The 25,745-nt window shown below is 49.2% G+C and overlaps 2 protein-coding genes across 30 annotated transcripts in view; one reads left to right on the forward strand and one right to left on the reverse strand.

The window, feature by feature from the left end:
• LOC108587756 (CAP-Gly domain-containing linker protein 2) overlaps positions 1 to 25,745 on the reverse strand; it is an 81,523-nt gene that overhangs the window by 25,900 nt on the left and 29,878 nt on the right. For 5 of the 9 annotated variants that reach the window (XR_013526299.1, XR_013526291.1, XR_013526285.1 and 2 more), the window contains exon 3: positions 18,706 to 18,848. Coding sequence is in view for 1 of the 9 variants with exons in the window: in XM_078348603.1 (XP_078204729.1) it covers positions 18,706 to 18,769 (64 nt within the window). In the remaining 8 variants the exon portion in view is untranslated. Of the gene's footprint in view, positions 1 to 10,852; positions 10,966 to 14,445; positions 14,677 to 18,705; positions 18,849 to 20,726; positions 20,772 to 25,745 lie in introns of those variants that run through there. The other 4 variants (XR_013526302.1, XR_004733316.3, XR_004733317.3 and 1 more) reach the window with 3 other exon arrangements.
• LOC144579193 (serine/threonine-protein kinase PAK 4-like) overlaps positions 21,091 to 25,745 on the forward strand; it is a 180,649-nt gene continuing 175,994 nt past the window's right edge. For all 21 annotated transcript variants that reach the window (XR_013526280.1, XR_013526247.1, XR_013526248.1 and 18 more), the window contains exons 1-2: positions 21,091 to 21,261; positions 23,424 to 23,567. The gene's annotated coding sequence lies outside the window, so the exon portion shown is untranslated. The remainder of the gene's footprint in view (positions 21,262 to 23,423; positions 23,568 to 25,745) is intronic.

Genomic DNA, 25,745 nt, shown 5'->3' on the forward strand with positions numbered 1-25,745 from the left:
CTTGTAGTCCCAGCCACTCAGGAGGCTGAGGTGGTAGGACGGCTTGAGGCTAGAAGGTCCAGGCTGCAGTAAGCTATGACTTGCCACTGCACTCCAGCCTGGGCAAAAGCGAGACTCTGTCTTAAAAAATTTTTTTGAAAGGCATCAACCAGTGAAAAATGATACTATCATAGAGGAGAACAGGCATAGAAGACATTTTTAGGAATTTGAATAAAGACCATACATTAGATAAGAGGGAATTAAGTTTTATAAGTATGAATATACTATTGTGAATATGTAATATATATAATGTTTTTCTTAGGAGAGGTGCATTGAAATATTTAGGCATGAATAAATAGTCAAGGTGTTTGCAACTTACTTCAAATGGAGAAAAAGAAATTATGTGTGCATGTGTGTGTGTGAGAGAGAGAGACAAAGAGACAGAGACAGAGAGAGAGACAGAGAATGAAAGAGAGAGAGATGGTGGGGAGAGAGAGAGAGATGGGACGGGGGGAGAGAGAGAGATGGGGGGAGAGAGAGAGATAGTGGGGAGGGGGGAGAGAGAGACAGAGAGAGAGAGAGGGCAGGAGAGAGAAAGGAGGCAGGGAAAATGGCATGCTGAGAATTACTAAACCTAGCCAGGCGAGGTGGCTCATGCCTGTAATCTCAGCACTTTGGGAGGCCGAGGTAGGTGGATCACTTGAGGCCAGGAGTTCAAGACCAGCCTGGCCAATACTATGAAACCACGTCTCTACTAAAAATACAAAAAATTAGCTGGGTGTGGCGGCAGGTGCCTGTAATCCCAGCTACTTGGGAGGCTGAGACAGAAGAATCACTTGAACCTGGGAGGCAGAAGGTTTAGTGAGCTGAGATTTCACCACTGCACTCCAGCCTGAGTGAAAGAAAGGAAAAAAAAAATGGAGGCCCAAAGACACCATTAACTTATCCAAGATCAGAGACAGTAAGTTGACTTATCTAGATCAGAGATAGTAAGTTAACTTATCCAGTATCACAGGTAGCAAGTTAACTCATCCAAGATCAGAGACAGCAAGTTAACTTATCCACGATCAGAGATTGTGGGTTAACTTTTCTAAGATCACACAGCTCAAAAGTGATGGTACTGGTTCTTGAGAAGGCTAAAAGAGACCTATTCCTGTGCCTGCCACTGTTCAGTCCCTCCCCATGTCCCCCCAGTGCACTCTGCAGAGGTCAACCCTAAACTACCATCCAGGCCTGGCTCAGGTCATCTTCTCCAGGAAGCCCATCTCACCACAGCACCCACTGCGTGATAGGACGCCCCATAGAAAAGACAGGCTTAGCAGGAGATCAAAGAGAACAATGACAAGTGGTGTCACTGCATTTGATGATTCTGGCCTTTCTCCACTTGTACCCCCTGAAAATGGGATCACAGCCCTCTGCCTAGCAGACCTTTCACCCACAGCTGAGCTTCTCAAAATGGGCCTCAAACAATTATGGGGGGTGAGAGATGAGTGTTAAGTGGAATGATCTTCTTCAGCAACACATTTTTTTTCTTTTGAGACAGAGTCTCACTCCATTGCCCAGGATGGAGTACAGTTGCAAAATCGTAGCCTACTGTAGCCTCCAACTACCAGGCTCAAGTGATCTTCCCACCTCAGCCTCCCAAGTAGCTGGGACTACCGGCACACGCTACCATGTCCAGCAATTTTTTTTATTTTTTGTAGAGACGAGATCGCATTATGTTCCTCAGGATGGTTTCAAACTCCTGGATGCAAGCGACCCTCCTGCCTTGGCCTTCCAAAGTGCTAGGATTATAGGTGTGAGCCACTGCACCCAGCTAGCAGCATGTAATTTGATGTATTTCCTTAAATTGAGACAAAAATTGAAAGCTTAGAGAGAAGATGATGTGGGAATGTCCTAGATAAAGCTGGAGCCCGCCAAGAGCTTGGCCCTGGCCAGTGGGACTGTACAGGCTCCTCAGCCATAGGGACATCAGCAGAAGAGCTTGCCAGGGCCAGGCCTGAAGGGTCCAGTCCATGCTGCAAAGCCAGGCCTTGCAGGCCCTCCACACTCCAGGCTGGCAGGCATCTCTGCCCCACCACCTCCCACCCATGACAGCCCATTCTTCTTTCTCACCTGGTCATACACCCAATTTTACAAATAGGGAAACTGAAGCCAAGGTAAGCAAGCCTGACTTGTTGGAGTCACACAGGAAGTTAGCAGCTCTGCTCCGTACCTGGGGTCTGAAGCCGCTGACCTGGGGAAGGAGAGGTGGGCCGCTGCCTTCCCAGAATCCCCTCAAGCTGGCAAGGATAGCTATACCACAGGGTCAGAGAATAATTAAAAAGATCAGACCTACTGAGTGCAGTGGTTCCTATCTGTAATCCTAGCACTTTGGGAGGCCAAGGTAGGCAGAGCACGAGATCAAGAGATTGAGACCAGCCTGGCGAACATGGTGAAACCCCATCTCTACTAAAAATACAAAAATTAGCTGGACATGGTAGCATGTGACTGTAGTCCCAGCTATTCGGGAGGCTTAGGCAGGAGAATCACTTGAACTCAGGAGGCGGAGGTTGCAGTGAGCCAAGATCCTGCCACCCACTGCACTCTAGCCTGGCAAAAGAGTGAGATTCCATCAGAAAGAAAGAAAGAAAGAAAGAAAGAAAGAAAGAAAGAGAGAGAGAGAGAGAGAGAGAGAGAGAGAGAGAGAGAGAGAGAGAGGAAGAAGAAGAAGAAGAAGAAGAAGAAGAAGAAGAAGAAGAAGAAGAAGAAGAAGAAGAAGAAGAGGAAGGAAGGAAGGAAGGAAGGAAGGAAGGAAGGAAGGAAGGAAGGAAGGAAGGAAGGAAGGAAGGAAGGAAGGAGGAAAAGTCTGCACCACAGGATCAGGCACACGTGGACATGCAGCATGGGAGAAGGGGACATTCCAGCTCCTCATCTCTGCAGGGACTGGCCTAATGATTTGCCCACCTTGCCCTCCAAATGTGCTGGGATTACAGGCATGAGCCACTGCACCTGGCCCATACTGTTTCTTCTTTTTTTAAAAAATAGAGATGGGGTCTCACCATGTGGCCCAGGCTGATCTCAAACTCCTGAGCTCAAGTGACCTTCCTGCCTTGACATCCCAAAATGCTAGATTACAGGCATGAGCCACTGCACATGGCTCCATTCCCTTTCTAAGCAGAGTGCCACTTTTCTCATTATTCCCCTACCCTCCTTCCTCTCCCATCACTCACCTCCCTCTCTACTGAATCTGCTGAAGATCATGTTGTTGCTGCTCCTATCTCTAAAACCCTCTCTTGGCTGGGTATAGTGGTTCACATCTGTAATCCCAGCACTTTGGGAGTCTAAGACAGGAAGAAGTGGGCAGATCATCTGAGGGCCAACATGGTGAAACCCTGTCTTTACTAAAAACTACAAAAAATAGCTGAGAGTAGTGGCAGGTGCCTGTAATCCCAGCTATTTGGGAGGTTGAGGCAGGAGAATCACTTGAACCTGGGAGGTGGAGATTGCAGTGAACTGAGACTGTGCCAGTGTACTCCAGCCTGGGTGACAGAGCAAGACTGTACCCCCCACTCAAAAAATAAAGTCCTCTCTGCTTCCATTTCATCCTCCACACTTGCTCATTCTCTCCTGACCTCTAAAGGGTGATCTGTCCTTGGCAGATTCTTGGCTCTCTCATTCTCTTCTCAGCCCACTATTCCACTCTGGCCTCCAACACTTCCCCGCCAAACAACTTTGACCCTCCCATTGTAACCTGCTGCTTAGCCCCTTTGTCTGGTCTCAGGCTTTAGGGCTGACCTCCTACAGAGGCTGGTGCAACCCTTCACCTCCTTTAGTAAAAGTTTCTCCCTGGGCTTCAGCTGCCGGCTTTCCACCCCTCTCCTTTTTTTGAGAGAGTTTTCCACTTGTTGTCCAGGGTAGAGTGCAATGGCAGGATCTCAACTCACCACAACCATAGACTCCTGAGTTCAAGTGAATCTCCTGCCTCAGTCTCCCGAGTAGCTGGCGTTACAGGCATGCACCTCCATGCCTGGCTAATTTTGTATTTTTTAAAAGACATGGGGTTTCTCCATGTTGGTCAGGCTAGTCTGGAACTCCTGACCTCAGGGGATCCACTCACCTCAGCCTCCCAAAATATTGGGATTACAGGAGTAAACCACCATGCCTAGCCACCTTTTTTCTGAGACAGAGAGTCTTGCTCTGTCACCCAGGTTGGGGTGCAGTGGCACAATCTTGGCTCACTGCAACCTCCACCTCCCGAGTTCAAGTGATTCTCCTGCCTCAGCCTCCCGAGTAGCTGCGATTCCAAGTATCCACCACCATGCCAAGCTAATATTTTCTTTTTTTTTTGAGATGGATTCTCCCTCTGTCACCAGGCTGGAGTGCAGTGGTGTGATCTCAGTTCACTGACATCTCCACCTTCTGGGTTCAAGCAATTCTCCTGTCTCAACCTCCCTAGTAGCTGGCATTACAGGCTCACTACACCATGCCCAGCTACTTTTTGTATTTTTAGTAGAGACAGGGTTTCATCATGTTGGCCAGGATGGTCTCGATCTCCTGACCTCAGGTGATCCACCCACCTTGGCCTCCAAAAGTACTGGGATTACAGGTGTGAGCCACTGCACCTGGACCTCCATTTTTTGTTGTATAAATAAATGAACCCAAAGGATTAACTATAAGCCTGAAGGTTTACACAGACAGGACCAGTGTAATAGCTGCTGGTATCCAGGAGGGGACAGCACAGAGCCACCCAGGGTGGACCAGACAAGAGGGATGGTGGGGAAAGAAGACATGGCCACAACCTGCTTCAGAGATTTACACCAAGCCCTAGGCTAGTGGTAGAGTCTGCCCTGGGTTCTGAAGTATAATAAAATGGTAAAGACTTAGGTTCAAATCTCTGCCACACTATGCTGTGTGACCTTGAGAAAACTGCTTAATCTCTTTGAGCCTCAGTCCCCTCCAATAAGGCTTGCTACTGGGGGAGATGACATGGATAATATGAGTGGGCTTTGCACCCAACAAATCATAAGTGTGACATGGTCAGGCGTGGTGGCTGATGCCTGTAATCCCAGCACTTTGGGAAGCCGAGAAGAGTGGATCACCTGAGGTCTGTAGTTCAAGACCAGCCTTGCCAACATGGCGAAACCCCATCGCTAATAAAAATACAAAAATTAGCTTGGCATGGTGGCAGGTGTCTGTAACTCTGGCCACCTGAAAGGCTGAGGCAGGAGTCGATTGAACCCAGGAGGCAGAGGTTGTGGTGAGCTGAGATCATATGACTGCACTCCAGCCTGGGAGACAAAGCGAGACTCCATCTCAAAATAAAAGAGTGACCCTAGTGTTAGGTGTCCACAGTGTGAAGGGCTGCTCAAATGTCCATCATTGGGGGACAGGGGAGTTACATAAACATGATACAGACTAATGAGGGAACAGAGTTTTTTAAAGACATGGGCACTGTTTATATTTTAAGGTTAAGTGTGTAAATTTATAGAAAGGACTATTAGATGTAAAAGCTTGGGGGGAAATCTGGAAGAAATGTATAATCATAAAAATGAATAGGCATCTGGGTTGTTAGATTTCCATATTTTCCAAATGTCTACCAAGGGCATATATTTGCATTTCTCTTTAGGGATGTGTGTGTGTGTGTGTGTGTGTGTGTGTGTGTGTTTTAGAGTCAGGATCTCACTCTGTTGCCCAGGCTGAAGTGAGGTGATGTGATCATAGCTCACTGCAGCCTCAAACTCCTGGGCTCAGGTGACTCTCCCACTTCAGCCTCCTGAGTAGCTGGGACTACAGGCGTGTACCACTACCAACCACCATGCCCAGCTAATTAAAAAAAATTTTTTAGAGATGGGGTCTCACTATAGTGCCCAGGCTGATCTCCAACTCCTGTCTTCAAGGAATCTGCCTTTATCAGCCTCCCAAAGTGCTGGGATTACAGGCATGAGCCACCATGCCCAGCCCCCTTTAGGTTTTAATGACCTACTAGAATGTTCTGCAGATGGAATATTACAGCAGCCACCTGGGTAGAGGGTCTCTTCTGCTTTAGTCACCACTTTTTTCCAGCATAACCTGAACAGCCCCATTTTGTTGTCCTGGGTTTCCTTTTTTTTTTTTTTTTTTTTTTTTGAGACAGAGTTGTGCTCTGTTGCCCAGGCTGGAGTGTAGTGGTGCTATTTCAGCTCACTTCAACATCTGCCTCCCAGGTTCCAGCAATTCTTCTTCCTCAGCCTCCAGAGTATCTGGGATTACAGGCTTGCCCCACCACACCTAATTTTTGTATTTTTACTGGAGAGGCTTTCACCATGTTTGCCCAGGCTAGTCTCAAACTCCTGACCTCAAGTGATCCACCCACGTTGGCCTCCCAAAGTGTCAGGATTATAGGTGTGAGCCACTGCGCCCGGCTGAGTCTCCCTAATTTAACTCAGTGTTGCTGCAGGCAGGGGTGTGGCCTGGCTGGGCAGTGCACAGCTACCAATGGTGGTCAGCCTCCAGAGCATGGACTGCCTCAGCCCCTTGCAGGCAGGGCTGGAGTTCCTTCTGGTGCAAGTTAGGGGACCCAGACTCCCATCAGATCCCCTCCAGTTAAGTCTGGTACCTTCTAGCAACCCTGGCCCTCAGAAATCCCTGGTCCACAGCTCCCTTGACCTGAGGCCTGAAATTCACCCACTGCCCTCTGTGGCTTGGTCCAAGTCCAAATCTGCCTTCCTCTCTGGACAGATGCCTACCCACCACTCAGAATGTCAGAGCAGACAAGGCATCTAGGTACTAGTTGGGAAACTGAAGCACTGATGGCAGATGTGATGTCCCCAGTTGGGAAAACATTAAAGACATTCTAGGCTTATCACTCTTTTTTTTTTTTTGAGTTGGAGTTTTGCTCTTGTTGCCCAGGCTGGAGTGCAGTGGCGTGATCTCAGCTCACTGCAACCTCCATCTCCCAGGTTCAAGTGATTCTCCTGCCTCAGCCTCCCAAGTAGCTGGGATTACAGGCATGCACCGTCACACCCAGCTAATTTTGTATTTTTAGTAGAGACGACGGAGTTTCTCCATGTTGGTCTTGAACTCCCAACTTCAGGTGATGTGCCTACCTAGGCCTCTCAAAGTGCTGGGACTACAGGTGTGAGCCACCACACCTAGCTTCTTTTTCTTTTTTAGAGACAAGATCTCACTCTGTTGCCCAAGCTGGAATCATGGCTTACTGCAGTCTCCAACTCCTAATCTCAAGGGATCCTCCTGTCTCAGCCTCCCGAGTAGCTGGAAGTACAGGCATTTGTGCCCACCATGTATGGCTAATTTTAAAAATGTCTTTGCAGGATGGACTCTTGCTGTATTGCCCAGGATGGTTTCAAACTCCTCAGCTCAAGTAATTCTCCCATCTTGGCCTCCCCAAATGCTGGCATTATAGATATGAACCACTATGTCATCTCTTTTGACCCAGAACAAAACCAGCTCAGGAGTGGCTGTCCTCTCACCCCACAGCTGTGCGGAGTGCTACAGTTCCAGGGTGCAGTAGGGCTCTTACAACTTAATGACTGATCCATCTTCAAAAAAGCATAATCTCAACTAGGTGTGGTGGCTCACGCCTGTAATCCCAGCACTTTGGGAGGCTGGGGAGGGCTGATCACCTGAGGTCAGAAATTGAAGACCAGCCTCGCCAACAAGGTGAAACCCCTCTCTACTAACATACAAAAATTAGTCAGATGCTGTGACACATGCCTATAATCTCAGCTACTAGGGAGGCTGAGGCAGGAGAATTGCTTGAACCTGGGAGGCAGAGGTTACAGTGAGCCGAGATCACACCAGTGCACTCCAGCCTGGGTGACAAGAGTGAAACACTGTCTCAAAAAAAGGGGAGGGGGTAATTGGGGGAAAACAGTCCTCCCAGCTCACCTAATGCTGCCCATCTTTTCCTTTATTCAGATCACCTGGCGAGGTAGGTGTGCTTGTCCATCTTAGCAGTAAGGAAGTGAAGGTTCAGATTCCCATGGCTAGTCAGGGGGGTACAGGGACTTGAAAAGATGGTGCTTTCCCACGGCCCACATGCTGCTTGGGACCCTGAAGTCTGACTCCTGGGCACTGTCCCCAGTCACCCGCCTCTCTGCAGACTATCTGCCACCCCTCCACATGCCCTGGGACATCTGCCTCCAGATGAAGGGGCCTGCTAACATTTCTGCCTCCTCCAGCAGACCTGAGCTAATGCTCTGATTCACCTTGGAACTGCTGGTGTTGACCCAAGCCAGGCTTCAGGGACTATGCGAGGGAGTGTTTGAGAAAAGCCAACTGCAGCAAAGGAGGAGCACTCAATGAGCTCTGGTGAACCCTTGGAGACTCCTGGGAGCCTGGACAGGTTCCCAGCCCCATGTGACTAGTGGCATGAGTAAGTGTCAAGCTGGTTCTCCAGGCGGATACCTGGTTGGGTGCCAATGACTGGAAAGGGGCTGGCAGGTCCATCCCTGAGGGCTGGGGCCAGGGCCACCTGCTATCCTCAGGATACAGAGTATTCATACATCACTCACACTGAGTGTCAGTTTCTAAATACATTATACTCACACTGAGCCTCAGTTTCCCACTCTATAAGGTGACCTCTAGCACCTACCTACCAGGTACAAAGACTATATGAGATGCCTCCTCTGTCTGCACTCTGCTGTAACCCTAGTTCCTAGAACACCACCTGGCCTCAGCAGGACCTCCTGAAATACATGTGAAAGTCACCTGCAAAAAGCACCCAGTGCAGGGCCAGAAACCCAACTCCCCCAGCAAGGTGTCCATCGGGGTCACACTCACCACACTTTCCTGCTGCAACTTCTGCTCGTTCCCCTTTCCAAAATTATCTGACCATTCTGTTCCTCTAAGAGCTCTGGAAACACACCTCTGGCATCTAGGGACCCCCAACCCCTGTCATTCACCCCCCAAAACACAATCCACCCTCCTCTCTGCCTCTCAAAGTCCCATCTTACCCTGAGACCCAAAGAGGGCCTTCCTTCCAGAAAACCCTCTCCAATCCCCTCACCCTCCTGATCTCTGTTTTTGGGATCCCCATGGCCTGCTGATAGCCACCACATCACTGTACCCTAAGTTCTTTTTATTCTTTGAGATAGAGTCTCACTCTGTCCCCCAGACTGGAGTGCAGTGGCACAATATCACCTCGCTGCAACCTCTGCCTCACTGCTTCAAGCAATTCTCCTGTCTCAACCTCTCAAGTAGCTGGGACTACAGGTGCCCACCACCATACCCTGCTAATTTTTGTATTTTTAGTAGAGATGGAGTTTCACTATGTTGGTGAGGCTGGTTTCGAACTCCTGACTTCTAGTGATCCTCCTGGCTTGGCCTCCCAAAGTGCTGAGATTACAGGTGCCCAGCCCACCCTGGAGGCTCTTGTCAGCCCTTAGTGCTCACCACTTGGCATGTCATCCTGCATGGACAGCTCCTGCACAGGGCATTGCCAAAAGCATGGGAGAGCCATAGCAGGAGGACTAGGAACAGGGTTAGGGCAAGCACTGGGCACAGGAAGACAGGGACAGGGCAGAGGAAGGCATGACCAGGATCAGGTCATGGACAGAGTAGTCCTGAGGTCAGCTCAGGGAAGGCCAGGGCAAGTTTGAGGAGAAAGCAGGGCCAGGGCCAAGGCCAAGCCAGTGCAAGCCAGTACCAGTGCAAGACCAATGCAGCGTGAGGGAAAGACCAGATCATGGAAGGGCAGGACCATGACGGGTCACAGCTTGGTCAAGGGTAGGGCCAGGCCCAGGAATACGGCAGAACCAGGGACAGGGCAGGGAAAGGGATGGGCAGGACCAAAACCAGGTTATAGAGAGGGTAGAGCAAGTGCCAAGGCAGGGTCAGGTAGTTCCAGCATTGAGTGACACTGAACCCTGTGTTCGTATCCTGCCCTGACCCTTCCTTTGTCTTGTCCTGGTTCTGTCTTGGCCCTACCCTTACCTTGGAACCTCCCTGGTCCTGCCCTTTGTCTGGCTCTATCCCTGTCCCAGCCTTGGTCTGGCCCTATGGTGGCCTTGGCCCCTCCCTGGCCCCCACCAGCTGTGCCTTGGCACTGGCCCCCACACTGTGCTTGCTTGGCACTGACCTCTCTTGGGCCAGCATGGCCCTGGACCTGACCTGACTATGGTCTGGTGATGATCATACCCTGTCCAATCCATGGATTTGATCCTACCCTGCCCTGGTTCTGCCTTGGCAACGCCATGGCCCTACCCTTCCCTGGCTCTCCCTTGGCTTTATGTAACCTAGTCCTGTCTTTGTCCTGACCTTTCCCTGGTCTTCCCTACCCTGTCCCTGCCCAGCTCTGGTCCTGACTTTGGCCTGTGCTGGCTCTGGTTCTGACCTGGCCCTCCTCTTGCCTTGGCCCCTCCCTGATGCTGCTGGGACAATAGGCACATAACACCATGCCTGGCTTTTTATTTTATTTTATTTTTATTTATTCTTATATTTATTAGAATGTGGTATTGCTATGTTGCTCAGGCTGGAGGGCAGTGACAATTCACAGGCACGATTCCACTACTGATCAGCATGGGAGTTTTGACCTGCTCCATTTCTGACCTGGGCCAGTTCACCCCTCCTTAGGCAACTTTGTTGTCCTCTACTCCTGGGACATCACAGTATTGATGCCGAAATTAGTGCAGACACCAGATTGGCATAGAGCACTATAGCCCAGAACTCCTGGGCTCAAGCAATCCTCCCACCTCAGCCTCCCGAATAGCTGGGACTACAGGCATGCACCACCATGCCCGGCTTTTTTGTGTGTATTTTTTGAAGAGATGGGAGTTTTCTATATTGCCCAGGCTGCTCTCAAGTGTCTGGGCTCAAGAACTCTACTTCAACCTCTCGAAGTGCTGTACTACAGGTGTGAACCACTGCATCTGGCTCAAATTTCTATAGTTACCTCATTGAAGACCTGTAATGAACTTCAGAGACCAGCACTGGCCCACAGATCACACTGTGTATTGCACTGTGCCGTAGCAATAGTCCAATGGTCAGACTGTCCATGGAAATACCCTAAAGTGATAAAAGTGAAAAATTATTAGGGCTTGCAGTGACCTGCATGTAGGAAGATAGTGCACCATGGCTTCCCAGCAGTATTGCAAAGCCCATAACCCAGACATTAGGAAGAGTGATGTGATTTTCCAAGTAGCAAATGTATTGTACTATGCAGGGCATGGTGGCTCATGCCTGTAATACTGGCACTTTGTGAGGCCGAGACAGATAGATCTCTTGAGATCAGGAGTTCAAGACCAGGCTGGCCAACATGGTGAAATTCAATCTCTACTACAAATACAAAAATTAGCTTGGTATGGTGACAGACACCTGCAGTCCCAGCTACTCAGGAGGCCGAGGCAGGAGAATCACTTGAACTTGGGAAGCAGAGGTTGCAGTGAGCCGAGATTGAACCACTGCATTCCAGCTTGGATGACAGAACAAGACTCCATCAAACAAACAAATAAATAAATAAACAAATCTGATCCTTGCTGGGGAGTGAGGCAGGGAGGGAGAGCTTCAGGAAAAATAGCCAATGCATGCAGGCCTTAATACCTAGATGATGGGTTGACAGGTGCTGTAAACCACCATGGCACATGTTTACCACGTAAGAAACCTGTATAATCCTGCATATGTATCCTGGAACTTAAATTTTTTTTAAAAAAAAGGCCAGTGGGGTGACTCTTGCCTGAAATCCCAGCACTTTGGGAGGCCTAAGTGGGCAGATCATTTGAGGTCAGGAGTTCAAAACCAGCCTGGCCAATATAGTGAAACTCCATCTTTACCAAAAAATAGAAACATTAACCCGGTGTGGTCTCATGAACCTGTATACCCAGCTACTTGGGAGGCTGAGACAGGAAAATTACTTGAACCCAGGAGGCAGAGGATGCAGTGAGCTGAGTTTGTTCCACTGCACTCCAGTCTGGATGACAGAGTGAGATACTGTCTCAAAAAAATTAAGTTAACAAAAAGAGGACCATGTGTCTGGATGTCATATCAATGTCAAATGTCTAGAAATTTACTGAACAATTACTCCCAATTTATTTTTATTTTCTTTCTTTTCTTTTTTTCTTGATAAGGTCCAGCTCTATTGCCCAGGCTGGAGTGCAGTGGTACAATCATGGCTTACTGCAGCTTCGATCTCCCATGCACAGGAGATCCTACCACCTCAGCCTCCTGAGAAGCTAGGACTACAGACACCTGCCACCACATCCAGCTAAGTTTTGTATAGTAGAGATGGGGTTTCACCATCTTGGCCAGGATAGTCTTGAACTCCTGACCTCATGATTCACCCGCCTCAGCCTCCCAGAGTGCTGGGATTACAGGCGTGAGCCACCATGCCTGGCCTAATTTTTTTTCTTGTAGTTTTTGTAGAGATGAGATTTTTCTATATTTCCCAGGCTGCTCTCAAAATTCTGTGCTCAAGCAATCTGCCTCACCCTCTGAAGTGCTGGACCTGCAGGTGTTAGCCACTGCACCTGGCTCAAATATCTATACTTCCCTCATTGCAGACCTGTAGCAAACTTCAGAGACCAGCACTGGCTCCCAGATCACACTGTATTGCACTGTGCAATACACAGTATTGCAGTACACAGTACTGGTCCAGTGGTCAGACCATCCATGGAAATACCCTAAATTGATAAAAGTGAAAAATTCTTAGAGTTTGCAGTGACCTGCATGTAGGGAGATGTGCACCAGTGGCTTCCCAGCAATACTGCAAAGCACATAACACAGACATTAGAAAGAGAGGTGTGGTTTTCCAAGTAGCAAATGTATTGTGCTGATAGAGCAACCTGTTTCTGAGTGATGACACATTATATAGTTTGGATATATGTCCCCTCCAAATCTCCAAATTTGATGATCCCCAGTGTTGTAGGTGGGGCCTGGTGGCAGGTGTTTGTATTGTGGGAGTGGATCTCTAATGAACAGTGTGGTGCTATTCTAGAGAGTGAGTGAGTTTTCACTCTTAGTTCCCAGGAGAACTGCGTATTGAAAGAGCCTAGGCCTGGTCTGTGGCTCACACCTGTAGTCCCAGCACTTTGGTAGGCCAAGGAAGGTGGATCACTTGAGGTCAGGAGTTGGAGACCAGCCTGGCTAACATGGTGACACTGTGTGTCTACTAAAAAATACAAAAATTAGCTGGACATGGTAAGGAGCCTCTAGTCCCAACTACTCAGGAGGCTGAGGCAGGAGAATCACTTGCCAGGTTTACCTGGCAAGTGGAGGTTGCAGTGAGCCAAGATCTCTCCACTGCACTCTAGTGTGAGCAACAGAGTGAGACTCCACCTCAGAAATAAATAATAGTTTTTCGAAACAGAGTCTTACTCCATTGCCCAGGCCTGAATGCAGCGGCACAATCTCACTACAACTCTGCCTCCTGGGTTCAACCAGTTCTCCCACCTCAGCCTCCTGAGTAGCTGGAATTATAGGTGTCTTCCGCCATGCCTGGCTAATTTTTTGTATTTTTTAGAGATAGGGTTTCACCCCGTTGCTCAGGTTGGTCTCAAACTCCTGCCCTCGTGATTTACTCATCTCAGCCTCCCAAATAAAATTTTTTAAAAACGAGACTGACAGCTCATCTTTCTCTTGCTTCCTTCCTCTTGCCATGTGATGCCTGCTTTCCTTCCCCTTCCACCCTGAGTGAAAGTTTCCTGAGGCTGTCACCAGAAGCAGTTGCTGGTGCCATGCTTCATGTGCAGCCTGCAGAACCATGAGCCAAATGGACCTCTTTCCTTATAAATTACCCAGGCCCAGGCATTCCTTTATGGCAACACAAATGGATTAAGGCAGTGTGACTGGGAATATAAGATAAGAGCAATGAGTCCACTACTCTGGGATTCTCCCACTTTTCAGTGATCTCATTTTTCACTGGCTGCCAAGACCACTGAACCTGGATGCCACTTGTAGGGACATTGGGGATCTCCATCATTCACTCCACCTGTGGCTCCCCCAGGACTCTGGCAGGCCTCTACTAAATGCTGTGCCCTTTCTGAAGGATGCCTCCAACCAACATTCCTGCCCTCTCGTCCACCTGCCTACTTCCTATTGATCCCTCAAGACCCACCTGAAGCAGCACTATCTTAAGTGTTTCTCTTCCTGGGCTCCTTGGAGCCTTGTAAATCCCTGTTTCAGTGTTAACTGTGTTCAGCTATAAGTGTCCATTTACAAGCATGTCCTGAAGGGGCTTATAGCTGGGAGAGATAGAGACACGGGATTTTGCCACAAATTCTGTGCTTTACCAAGCCTCGCACAGTCAGGAACAGCCTGAGTGGTCAGTGGATGTTTAGTGACAGAAAGGGAAGAGAGATAAAGAAAACAGAGAAAGGAGAGAGTATGGAGGAAATAGGTACAAGGAAGGGAGGAAAGAGAAAGATAAGGTGGAAGAATAAGGAGTGAATGAGAGAGGAGGAAGAAAGAAAGCAATGATGAAGGACGGAGGAGAGAAAGAACAAGAGTGATGATAAGTCATAATTACAGGAAGCTAACATCCTTATACTCTACCTTTGGATTTTCTTGTGATTCCTCCCTGATTATTCCCATTAGTTACTTTGAACTGGGGTTGTGGGGGTGGGCAGCATCGAGGATAGAATGTTCAGGACACAGAACCAGAGCTTCCATGTGCAGCTACTCTGCTCTGGTGTCGGGTGGATTCTGTCAGTTTGCTGGTGACCTCCACACCATCCCCAACACACAACTTCTCTCCCCTCTGAATCATTCATCTTCCTCTCTGGCCTGTGGAAAAAATAACTTTTATAAGCCTCTCTAAAAAGGGATTTCCTATCAGAGTTTTTCTGCTGTGCTCTCTGTCCCAGAACACCCAGGCCCTGGAGGGATTAGTGGGTTAATACAGGAGCATCAGGAGCAGTGTCATGCCAGACCCAGAGCCAACCCTGGACTTGCCTCACCCACCCCCTGGGCTCTGCTCTCACATTGGTCCCCCCAACAGATCCCCTGGTGAATTTCCTGAAAAGCTCCATGATCTCTCCCTTTAGTCCATCCCTCCTTGGGTTTCCAGGCAGTTCATTCCACAGGTCTGTGCCTGACTGAATCTTAATTGAAAGTTTGGTTCTCTCTCCCTCCTGTACTGTGGGGGCCCTATAGGTGCAGCAAATCAAGGGAGTGACTGGGCTGTGCCTGGGCCTGAGAGTCAGGAAGCCAGTGATCCCAGCACTGAGAGAAGGTCTAGGGATCGTGTGGCCAAACACCACATTCCAGCCCACACACATCTCAGTACCATTCCAGGACAAATGCCATTACACTTTCCCGTGGGAAAGTGTTTGCCATCTCCTCAAAGCTCACCCACCACTGTCTCCTAAATATTTCTTCTGGAAGGATAAAGCAAGGCAGCCTTGGTTGAGGCACCAGCACATCTCTCTGAGCTCAGCTCCCCCAAGGACAAATCCTATTTCCTCTTCTCCAAGGTTTGACAGATGAGCCTGGAGACAGGATCCAGATATCTCTAACGTGTTCATCATCATTCTATGGAGTCTGCTAACTGAGAACTCTTCCTGCCTTCAAAGGGAGACTTTCTCTTTCAGATTTTATGCTCATGGGAGGCCTCACTCTTCACCTTCAAAGTTCATTGTCTATGATGAGTAAAACCCAGGGCAAAGGGAGAGGAGGGGACTCAAGGGAGATATTGAGGAAGAGGGGGGAGATGACCAATGCAGAGGGTGAAACATATGTCGTCTACTCACTTCTCATTTCCAGTCCTTCCTGCCTATTTCCTCCTCTCCTCTCCCATTACACAACCTGTGTCCCTCCTCTTTCCCTATTTAAAAAAATGTAAGTCTTACTATTATTTAGATGTGGTGAGTCCAAAAGATCAGGAGATGACGTCTATTAAAAAGAGAGTCTGTAGGTCAGGTGCAGTGGTGCATGCCTATAATTCCAGAACTTTGGGAGGCCAAGGCAGGAAGATCGCTTGAAGCCAGGAGTTTGAGACCAGACTGTGTAACATAGGGAGACAAAATTGCTACAAAAAAGTTTTCAAAATTAACCACACATGGTGGCTGTAGTTTTAGCTACTTGGGGAGCTGAAATGGGAGGATCGCTTAAGGCTGGGAGATCAAGGCTGTAGGGAGCCATAATCAAGCCACTGAACTCCAGCCTAGGTGACAGAGCCAGATCCTGTCTCTGAAAAGAGAAAAAAAGAAAGAAAGAAAAAATAGAGTTTTTTACTCACAGTTCCCAACAGAAGGTACACCCTGCTGTGCCAGGCAGAGCCATGCCAGGAAGCACCAAGGGTCAGGCAAGTGGCAAAAAAAAAACAAGGAAAGACCATGAGCAGAGACTTCTTTGTGGCTTTTGTAGTAAGGAATTATCAAAGCAAGGCAAGCATCTTTATGATTGGCCAGTTTGAAGAATTTCAGTGGGCTCTTGGGTGTAAGGGCTGCCCTGAGCTATTAGGTCCCTGGCCCAGGTTTATTTAGGACAGGGGAATATTGGCATGGTCTATGAGTTCAGTGAAGGAAGTGATGGGCAGCATAAACTTTAGGGTGGAATCCTTTGCTCTCTAGAATTAGCAAATCCTGGAGGGGCAGTCCATCCTGGTGAGTGAGGCCCTAGATGGCAGAGCATCAAGAATACAGGAGGTAAAAAATATAGATCCTATACACTCCACCTGGAGCTCACACAACTGGGCTCCCAAAGAACCAAGTAGTGTTCTCCCATCCACACCGAGGGCTTTACAAGCCAGGCTGGAAAAGGGGTGAGGGCAGAGGCCAGGGAGGAACAAGGTGAAAGACAGATTCAGTTCCTCTTGGCCTGGGGGAAGGCAGAATCCAGATGACTGAGCCTTACCATCTTCAAAATAAAAAATTTATGGCCAGGTGTAGTGGTTCATGCCTGTAATCCCAGCACTTTGGAAGGCCAAGGCAGGTGAATCACTCAAGATCAGTAGTTCAAAACTAGCCTGACCATCATGGTGAAACCCTGTCTCTACTAAAACTGCAAAAATCAGCTGGGTGCAGTGGCGTGTGCCTACAGTCCCAGCTATTTGGGAGGCTGAGGCAGAAGAATTGCTTGAACCTGGGAGGTGAAAGTTGCAGTGAGCCAAGATTACACCACTGCACTCAAACCTGGGTGACAGAGCAAGACTCTGTCTCCAAAAAACAAACAAACATCAAAGCAAAATTCAAAAGATAATAGTAATTGTGTGCTTTTTTCTTTTTATAATACAGACCTACTAATGAGACTGGATCTTGATCTTAAAAACAACTAAAAAGTGTCAAAATTATAGGTCATACACATTTCTGTGGGCTTGAAAAAAATAGAATATAGATTGTTCAAGATAGTCAATAAAATGCACAAACTCCTAGAGTAATCAGTAAAAAGAAAGAGTTCATAAGAAAAAGAGTAATACTAGGAAACAAAGAGGGCTAGAACTGCAGGTTTTTAAATGCAAAAGCTAATAAAGTCTTGTTTCAGTTGTGAATCTTGGCCTAAAAATATTATACACATCATCTTCTGGTTCCTTTTCCTGTTGCAAAGATGCGGTGACAAACCAGATTTGTTTATGGAGATGACAATACTCTTGAAATGGTAACAGAGAAATAAAATGAAGGAAATATGGTTTACTTAATGATCTCATAAATTGGAACTTATTGCCCCATGCCTCTTGTGTATCTATGGACTAACAGATATGAAATTGCTGGTGGCTACCAATATTTGATTCAATGATTCATTTTTTTGATTCAGTGAATAACTACTGAAAACACATTAACAGTATCATATAAACACAGCTACTCAAATACCTAAATAATTATACAACTGGTTGGACACTGTGGTTCATGCCTGTAATTCCAGCACTTTGGGAGGCCAAGGCAGACTGATCATGAGGTAAAGAGATGAAGACCATCCTGGCCAACATGGTGAAACCCCATCTCTACTAAAAATACAAAATTTAGCTGAGCATGGTGGCTCACGCTTGTAATCCCAGCTATTCTGGAGGCTGAGGCAGGAGAATCACATGAACCTGGGCAGCGGAGGTTGCAGTGACCTGAGATCAAGCCACTGCACTCCAGCCTGGGTGATAGCACAAGACTGTTGGGCAGGGGGAAGGCAGGGATACAACACACATTAACAAGTAGTCTATTTTTAAGTCAGTTTTGGATTGTTGTTTTTAAGGCTATTGCTTGGGATAAAAAAACAAAGGGAGGAAGAAAAGAAACAAGAACAGATACAAAAAATAGAAACAGCAGTATAAGAAAATAAAGACCAAAAAGAAAATACTAAGGAGAAGAAAAACCAGACTGGAAGAAAGGAAAAAGAACAGGTAAGGGAATCAGGAGGGCTATTATGCCTTTTGTTCCCTCCCTGATTCATGATATTTGAAAGAGTCCAAGACTATCCCAATTAAAAGAAACAACAAGATACACAAAAAAATCACCCCCCCCAAACTTTGTTAATAATGACACAATGCTACTACTGTCACCCGGCTCAGGTGTCAAAAGGTGGAGGGTACCCTCCAGATTCTGCAGAAGTAGGGAAGACTACTTCTTTCCCTGGCTATGACTCTACCACTGCCACACTTGCAATAAGCACCTGCAGCTTCCTACCCACCCCAGGCCAGGCCAGGCCAGTGGAAGCACTCATACCCATCTTCCTGGTCCCCAGATTTGCTGCTGCTGCCACCCCTAGCACTGATGCCAATACCACTGCTGTTGCCTTCAATGCAGAGACCCATCCTATGAGTCTCTTACCACCTGGCCACCGCCAAACCCCTGCCCCTGCCCTGGTGGCAAGCAGCTGTCCTCCTACCTTTCTGGTGCTCTGCAGTCTCCATCACTGCCCCCAGCCACAGCCAGGCGAGCTGTGTTGCCATAGCCTCCAGCCTGTAGCATGCGGCAGGTGGCTCTTCCTTCTCCTAGCATGGAGCAGCTGGGTTGGCAAAGCCAAAAAACCTAGAACAGGATGTAGAGAGTGGTACCATTAGAGTCCCACCTTGTCATGTTGGCCACTGGGTGGCACAGGCCGGTTTCACTGAAACCACTCATATCCACCCTCCAAAGTCCAGTATCTCTTTTTGGTAGTAGCCACAGCTGGCTATGAACTGGTGCATGGAGTGGGCTCTGGAAACACCATGGTGCCTGTTTTTCCCTCTTGATAGGAACCACTGGGCCCACCCAGGCTGTGCTTGGAAAGCAGGAGCAGCAGAAACTCACCCCCAGCCAGCCATCCCCACCAAAGTGCGGGTTCCCACTCTGAGGCCTCCACCCACAGGGCCCTGTCACTCTATGGTGTCTGCTATCATATGCCTGGGCATCCCTGGTGGTCTCTGCAACACAGAATGAGAGGGCTCCAGCCTGGGAGTCACAGAGAATCTGGGTGCTCTGCTGTGGGCAGGATTTTCATGGAAACATTGTGCGCCCACCATGCAGCAGAAGATGGCCTTTCAGAGTCTGGGGAAAGGAGGACCACTCCTCTCTCAGAGAATACTGCTGTCACTGAAACTTCCATCACCTGCCACCAGAAATGCAGTTCTGATAGAGCCCCTAATCCACTGCCACTGGCAGTGTAGCCCAGGATATTGCCAACACCCTGTCCCACACCACTGTCAGTGTAGCACCTGTTGGCAGCCCCCAATCCACCCCTGCCTTAGACACTGCAGCACCCAATGGCACCCACAATCCGCCCCTGCTGTGGACAGTGCAGCCCAGGATAGTGCCCCCAACCCGCTTCCTGCAGTGGGCAGCATAGCCACAGATAGTGTCCCCAACCACAGGCAGTGATGCCCCCATATGGCACCAAAACTGCCCCACTGTGAGCACTGCAACCCCAGATAGTGCCCTAACCCGCTCCCCATTCGTAACAGTGCAGTCCTGGAAAGCACCCCCAACCAACTCCCTGCCTCAGGCAGTGCAGCCACGGATAGCACTCCAAATTCTCTCCCCACCTCGGGAACTGCAGGTATTGACAGCTCAGATAGCCCCAATAGGGCACCCAACCTGCCCCTACCACAAACAATGTGGCCCTGAATAACACACTAGCATGCACTTTGCCAGCAGTGCAGACCCCTGAGAGCATCCAACCTGCCTGTCACCTTCTTCCCACTCAGGCCCCAAGGGTGCCCCACAACCCTTTACCCGCTCTCCACAGGCGATCCAGCCCCAGGTAGTGTTCCCAATAAACACCCCCACCTTTGTTTTAATATATCCCCTATAGTGCCTTTAACATCCCCCCAACTGCCAGCAATGTAGCACCCTATAATCACCCTAACTCATACCCCACCACCAGCACTGCAGCCCCAGATAGTGCCCCTAACTTGCTCCCCATGTGAGCAATGCAGCCATGGATAGTGCCCCCAACCAGTTCCCAGACACAGGCAATGATGTCCTGTATATCACACCCCCCACCCACCATGGACAGTATAACACCCAATAGCACCCACAACCCACCCCTCATGGCCAGCAGTGTTGCACCCAATGGTGCCCCCAATCCGTCTCCCATAAGGGCATTGCAGCACCTGATAGCTTCCCCAACTCACTCCCCACCGTGGGCTATCCATTCCCAGATAGTACCCCCAAAATCCCCCACTGCTTTTGGCAGTATGGCTTGGGATAGGCCCCAACCCACCCCCAGCAACGGGCAGCACACCCTCAAATAGGGCTCCCAACCCTCTCCCCTCCATAAGCAATTGTGTCTCAGATAACCCACCCAACCAACACTATCAGTGACACCCTGGATAGTGCCCACTGCCCATGGCAGGGTGCCTACAACCTGCCCTCTGTGACGCAGGCTGTGCAGGCCGGGATGGGGAACCTATTCCACCACCATTTTACCTTTCAGGCTGCGCTGTAGTCTCCGTCACCGCCACCAACTGCAACAGCGAGGTGAGCCAAGATACTGCAGGCTCCAGCCTCCAGAGTGGGTGGCAGGTGGCGACTCCTTCTTTGCCTCAAAACCAGGCCAGAGCTGGAAGGCAAGCCATCTCAGAAGAGCCTAAAATAGCGAGACTCCCCCAGGCATACTTTATATAAGGCGTTCCTGGCCTTTATGTTCTGATTGGATGAGTAAAAACTGCAAGGTCTACTCTAATTGGACTTTATTTTCATGCTCTGATTGGTTAGCCTAAGACTTGCTCTTATCCAATCAGAACATGTAGTCCAGGAATGCCTTATATAAAGTATGCCAAGGTGAAGTCTCGCCATTTCAGGCTTTTCAGGCTCGGCTGCCCTGCCTGCTGGGAGTCCGGCTTAGAGAAGGAGGAGAACTAGCCACCTGCCGCCCATACTGGAGGCTGGAGCCTGCAGTATCTTGGCTCGCCTTGCTTTTGCAGTTGGTGGCGGTGAGGGAGACTACAGCACAACCAGAAAGGTAAAATCATTGGGGGTTAGGTTCGCCATTTTGGGCCAGATGGCCAGTGGCATGGGGGACGGTTGGGGGCGCCATGCCTTGGGCAGTAGGTGCTATTCTGGTTGTCACTGCCCGTGTTTGAGGTTTGTTGGGTGTGTTACCTGGGGTGACACTGCCCACGGAGGGGACAGGATTGGGGGCCCTATTTGGGGGTGCAATGCCCTTGGATGGTGGTGGGTTGCAGCAGTATGGTTGGTGGTGAGAAGGGAGACTACAGCACAGCAGGAAAGGTGAAAAGGTGGCGGGATAGGTTCACCATCACTGGTGCAGTGCCTGCAGCATGGGGGGTGGGTTGGTGGTGCCCTGCTGTGGGCAGTGGACACTATCTGGGACCTCACGGCCTGTGTTTGGGGGCTGGTTGAGTGTGCTATCTGAGAGCATCGCTGCCTATGGAGGGGAGTGGGTGGGGGCCGCTATCTGGGGTGCACTGCTCATGGCTGGGTGTGGGTTGGGGCACTATCCCAAGCTGTACAGCCAGCGGCAGTGGGGCGTTTTGGGAGCACTGTCTGGGGATGCACTGCCCAGGGATGAACTGGCTGCATTGGTGGGCAAGTTGGGGGAGCTATCGGATGCTGCAATTCCCTTGTCAGGAACAGGTTGGGGGCGCTATGGGGTGTTACACTGTCCATGGTGGGTGGGGAGTGTTATATCCAGGGCGTCACTGCCTACGTCTGGGAACTGGTTGGGGGCACTATCCATGGCTGCTGCCTACAGCAGGGAGTGGGTTAAGGACAATGTCAGGCTTGAATGCCAGTGGTGGGGGACAGGTTAGGGTCACTATAGGGTGCTACACTGCTTGTGGTGGGGAGGGGTTTTGAAGGCGCTATCAGGGGCTGCATTGAGGCAGAGGTGGGGAGGGTTTCTTGAGAGCACTACTGGAGGCCAGACTGCATGAGGAGAGTTGGTTGGGGACACTGTCCGGGACAGGAAAGGCTGCTAATGGTGGGGAAGCATGTTGGGTGCTATCAGGGGTTTGTGTTGCCTGGCAGGGAGCAGGTGGGTGTGCTATCTGGGGCATATTGGCTGTGGCAGGGGCAGGATGGGTCCGCTATTGGGGGCTACCCTGCTCATGGCGGGGGGTTGATTGGGTGGGCTATCCGTGGCTACATTTCCAGAGGTGGGTAGGGAGTTTGAAGTGCTATCCCCGGCTGCAGTTCCTAAGGCAGGGAATGGGTTGGGGGAGCTATGTGGGGCTGCACTGCACCCAACAGTGAGGGGCTTGGGGTGCTATCTGGGGTTGCACTGCCCATGATGGGGTTCAGTTTGGGTGCCATATCAGGATATCACTGCCTGCAATAGGATTCTGGTTGGGAATGCTGAACTGCCCATGGAAGGGAGTAAATTGGGGGCAATATCCTAGGGTGTGTTGGACAGAGTGGGGCGAGGGGGTGTGGATTGCAGGTACCATCCAGTGCTGCAGGGTCTGAAGCAAGAGCAGGTGGAGCCACCATCAGGCATTACACTGCCGGCTGCAGAGTGCAGTGTGTTGGCTGTATTCCAGAGCTACACTGCCAGTGGCAGGTCTATCGGGGGCTGCACTGCTGGTGGCTGGCTGGCAGCAGAGGTGTCAGTGACAGCAGTGGTCTTTGAGAGAGGAGCGGCTCTCCCCTCTCTGGATGGACCCCAGACTCTATAGGGCCATCTCTTCCTGCTCTAGCAAGGTGGGCACATAAAGTTTCCTCGGGAGTCCTGAGCATGGTGGGGTGCCCAGATCCGGTGGTTCCTAGGCCCATACCCTCTCATTCTGTGTTGTGGAGACCACCTGGGACCCCAGGACACAGTAGCAAATACCATGAGGTGACAGGGCTTTGTGAGTGTAGCCATCAGGAATGGGAATGAGCACTTTGGTGAAGAGAGCTGGTTGGAAATGAGTTTCTGCTGCTCCTGCTTCCTGAGCTCAGCCCAGGTTGCCCCAGCAATTCCTGTGGAGTGGGAAGTCCAGGAACCATGATGTCCCCACTACCCCATCCCAGGCACCAGTTCCTGGACAGTTTGTGACAAAAGGAGCAGCTGGACTTTGGAGGGTGGGTATGAGTGCCTTCATTGTAACTGGGCCCTGCTACCCAGTGGCCAGCATGACAAAGGGGGATTCTAATGCTACCACACTCTGCATCCTGTTCTAGGATTTTCTGGCTTTGCCCACCCAGCTGCTCCATGCCAAGAGAAAGAAGAGCCACCTGCTGCATGCTGGAGGCTGGAGCCTGTGGCACAACAGCTCACCTTGCTGCAGTTGATGGCAGAGATGGAGACTGCAGAATGCCAGAGAGGTAGGAGGGTGGCTGACTGCCACCAGGGCAGGGACAGGGGTTTGGTGGTGGCCAGGTGATAGGAGCCTTGTAGGATGGGCCACTGTGTTGATGGCAACAGCAGCAGTATTGGCTTTGACATTAGTGGTGGCAGCAGCAGCAAGTCAGGAAGCTGGGAAGGTGGGTACAAGTGCTGTGGGCTGGCCTGGCCTGGCCTGGGATGGGTAGGAAGCTGCAGGTGCTGTATCATGGGCCTCTGTGGCAGTGGTGGAGTTGCAGCCAGGGCAAGGACGAGTCTTCCCTGTTTCTCCTGCAGAATCTGGAGGGTGCCCTCCACCTGCTGTCACCTGAGCCATCATTAACAAAGTTTGGGGGGTGACTACTTGTGTATCTTTTTGCTCGTTTTTTCAATTTGGATAGTCTTGGACTTTTTCAATTTTCATGAATCAGGGAGGTGTTAAAATGTATAATAGGCCTCCTGATTCCCTTACTTGTCCTTTTTCCTTTCTTCCACTCTGATTTTTCTTCTCCTTATCATTTTCTTGTTGATCTTCATTTTCTTATACTGCTGCTTCTATTCCTAGTATCTGTTCTTGTTTCTCCTCTTCTCCCTTTGTTTACTTTATTCCAAGCAATAGCCTTAAAAAGAATCCAAAACTGAGTGAAAAATAGACTACTTTTCAGTTGCTGTATTTTTTTATTCTTGAGACTTGCCTGGGCTGTCCTGCAATGTTGTGATTTTGGCTCACTTCAAGCTTTGCCTCCCAGGTTCCAGCAGTTCTTCTTTCTCAGCTTCCCTTGTTTCTGTGATTAAAGTTTCCCACCACCACACCTGGCTAATTTTTGTATTTTTTTGTAGAGACAGGATTTCACTGTGTTGACCAGGCTGGTCTCAAACTCCTGATCTCATGATCCCCCTGCCTCGGCCCCCCAAACACTGGGATGACAGATGTGAGCCACTGGGTACAACCGACCAAATATATAACTTTAAATCATCTTCTCAGGTATTGTCACATATAATTCATATTCCATACATTCACTTTTGAAGTGAATTTACTGGGTTTTATTATATTCTGGTTTTGCCATGATCTCAACTACGTAATTCCAGTTCATTTTTATCACCCTGAAAAGAAACCCCTTACCCATTTCAGCCAACTCCATTCTCTCTACCCCACCCTGCCAACTTCTAATCTGCTTTCTTATTGTGAATTTCTCTATTCAGGACATTTCATACACGTAGACTCATAAAATAAGCTGCCTTTTGTGTCTGACTTCTTTCAGCAAGCAGAAGGTATTCAGGTGCATCCGTGTTGTGGTGTGTATCTATAACTCACTTGTTTTTTCCCCCATTTTTTAAGATTTACTTTTTATTGCATTTTAGGTTTTAGGGTACATGTGAAGAACATGCAAGATTGTTGTATAGGTACACACATGGCAGTGTGATTTGCTGCCTTCCTCCCCTTCACCTATATCTGGCATTTCTCCCCATGCTATCTCTCCCCAATGCCCCACTCCCCACTGTCCCTCCCCTATTTCCTCCCCACAGACCCCAGTGTGTGATGCTCCCCTCCCTGTGTCAATGTGTTCTCATTGTTCAACACCCACCTATGAGTGAGAACATGCGATGTTTGATTTTCTGTTCTTGTGTCAGATTGCTGAGAATGATGGTTTCCAGGTTCACCCATGTCCCTACAAAGGACACAAACTCATCGTTTTTCAAGGCTGCATAGTATTTCATGGTGTATATGTGCCACATTTTCCCTGTCCAGTCTATCATCGATGGGCATTTGTGTTGGTTCCAGGTCTTTGCTATTGTAAACAGTGCTGCCATGAACATTCATGTGTATGTGTCCTTATAGTAGAACGATTTATAATCCTTTGGATATATACCCAGTAATGAGATTACTGGTTTAAATGGAATTTCTATTTCTAGGTCTTTGAGGAATTGCCACACTGTCTTCCACAATGGTTGAACTAATGTACACTCCCACCAACAGTGTAAAAGTGTTCCTATTTCTCCACATCCTCTCCAGCATCTGTTGTCTCCAGATTTTTGAATGATTGCCATTCTAACTGGCATGAGATAGTATCTCAATGTAGTTTTGATTGGCATTTCTCTAATGACCAGTGATGATGGGCATTTTTTCATGTTTGTTGTCCTCATGTATGTCTTATTTTGTAACCTGTCTGTTCATATCC

This window comes from Callithrix jacchus, chromosome 1 (assembly GCF_049354715.1).
Source record: "Callithrix jacchus isolate 240 chromosome 1, calJac240_pri, whole genome shotgun sequence".
Lineage (NCBI taxonomy): Eukaryota > Metazoa > Chordata > Mammalia > Primates > Cebidae > Callithrix > Callithrix jacchus.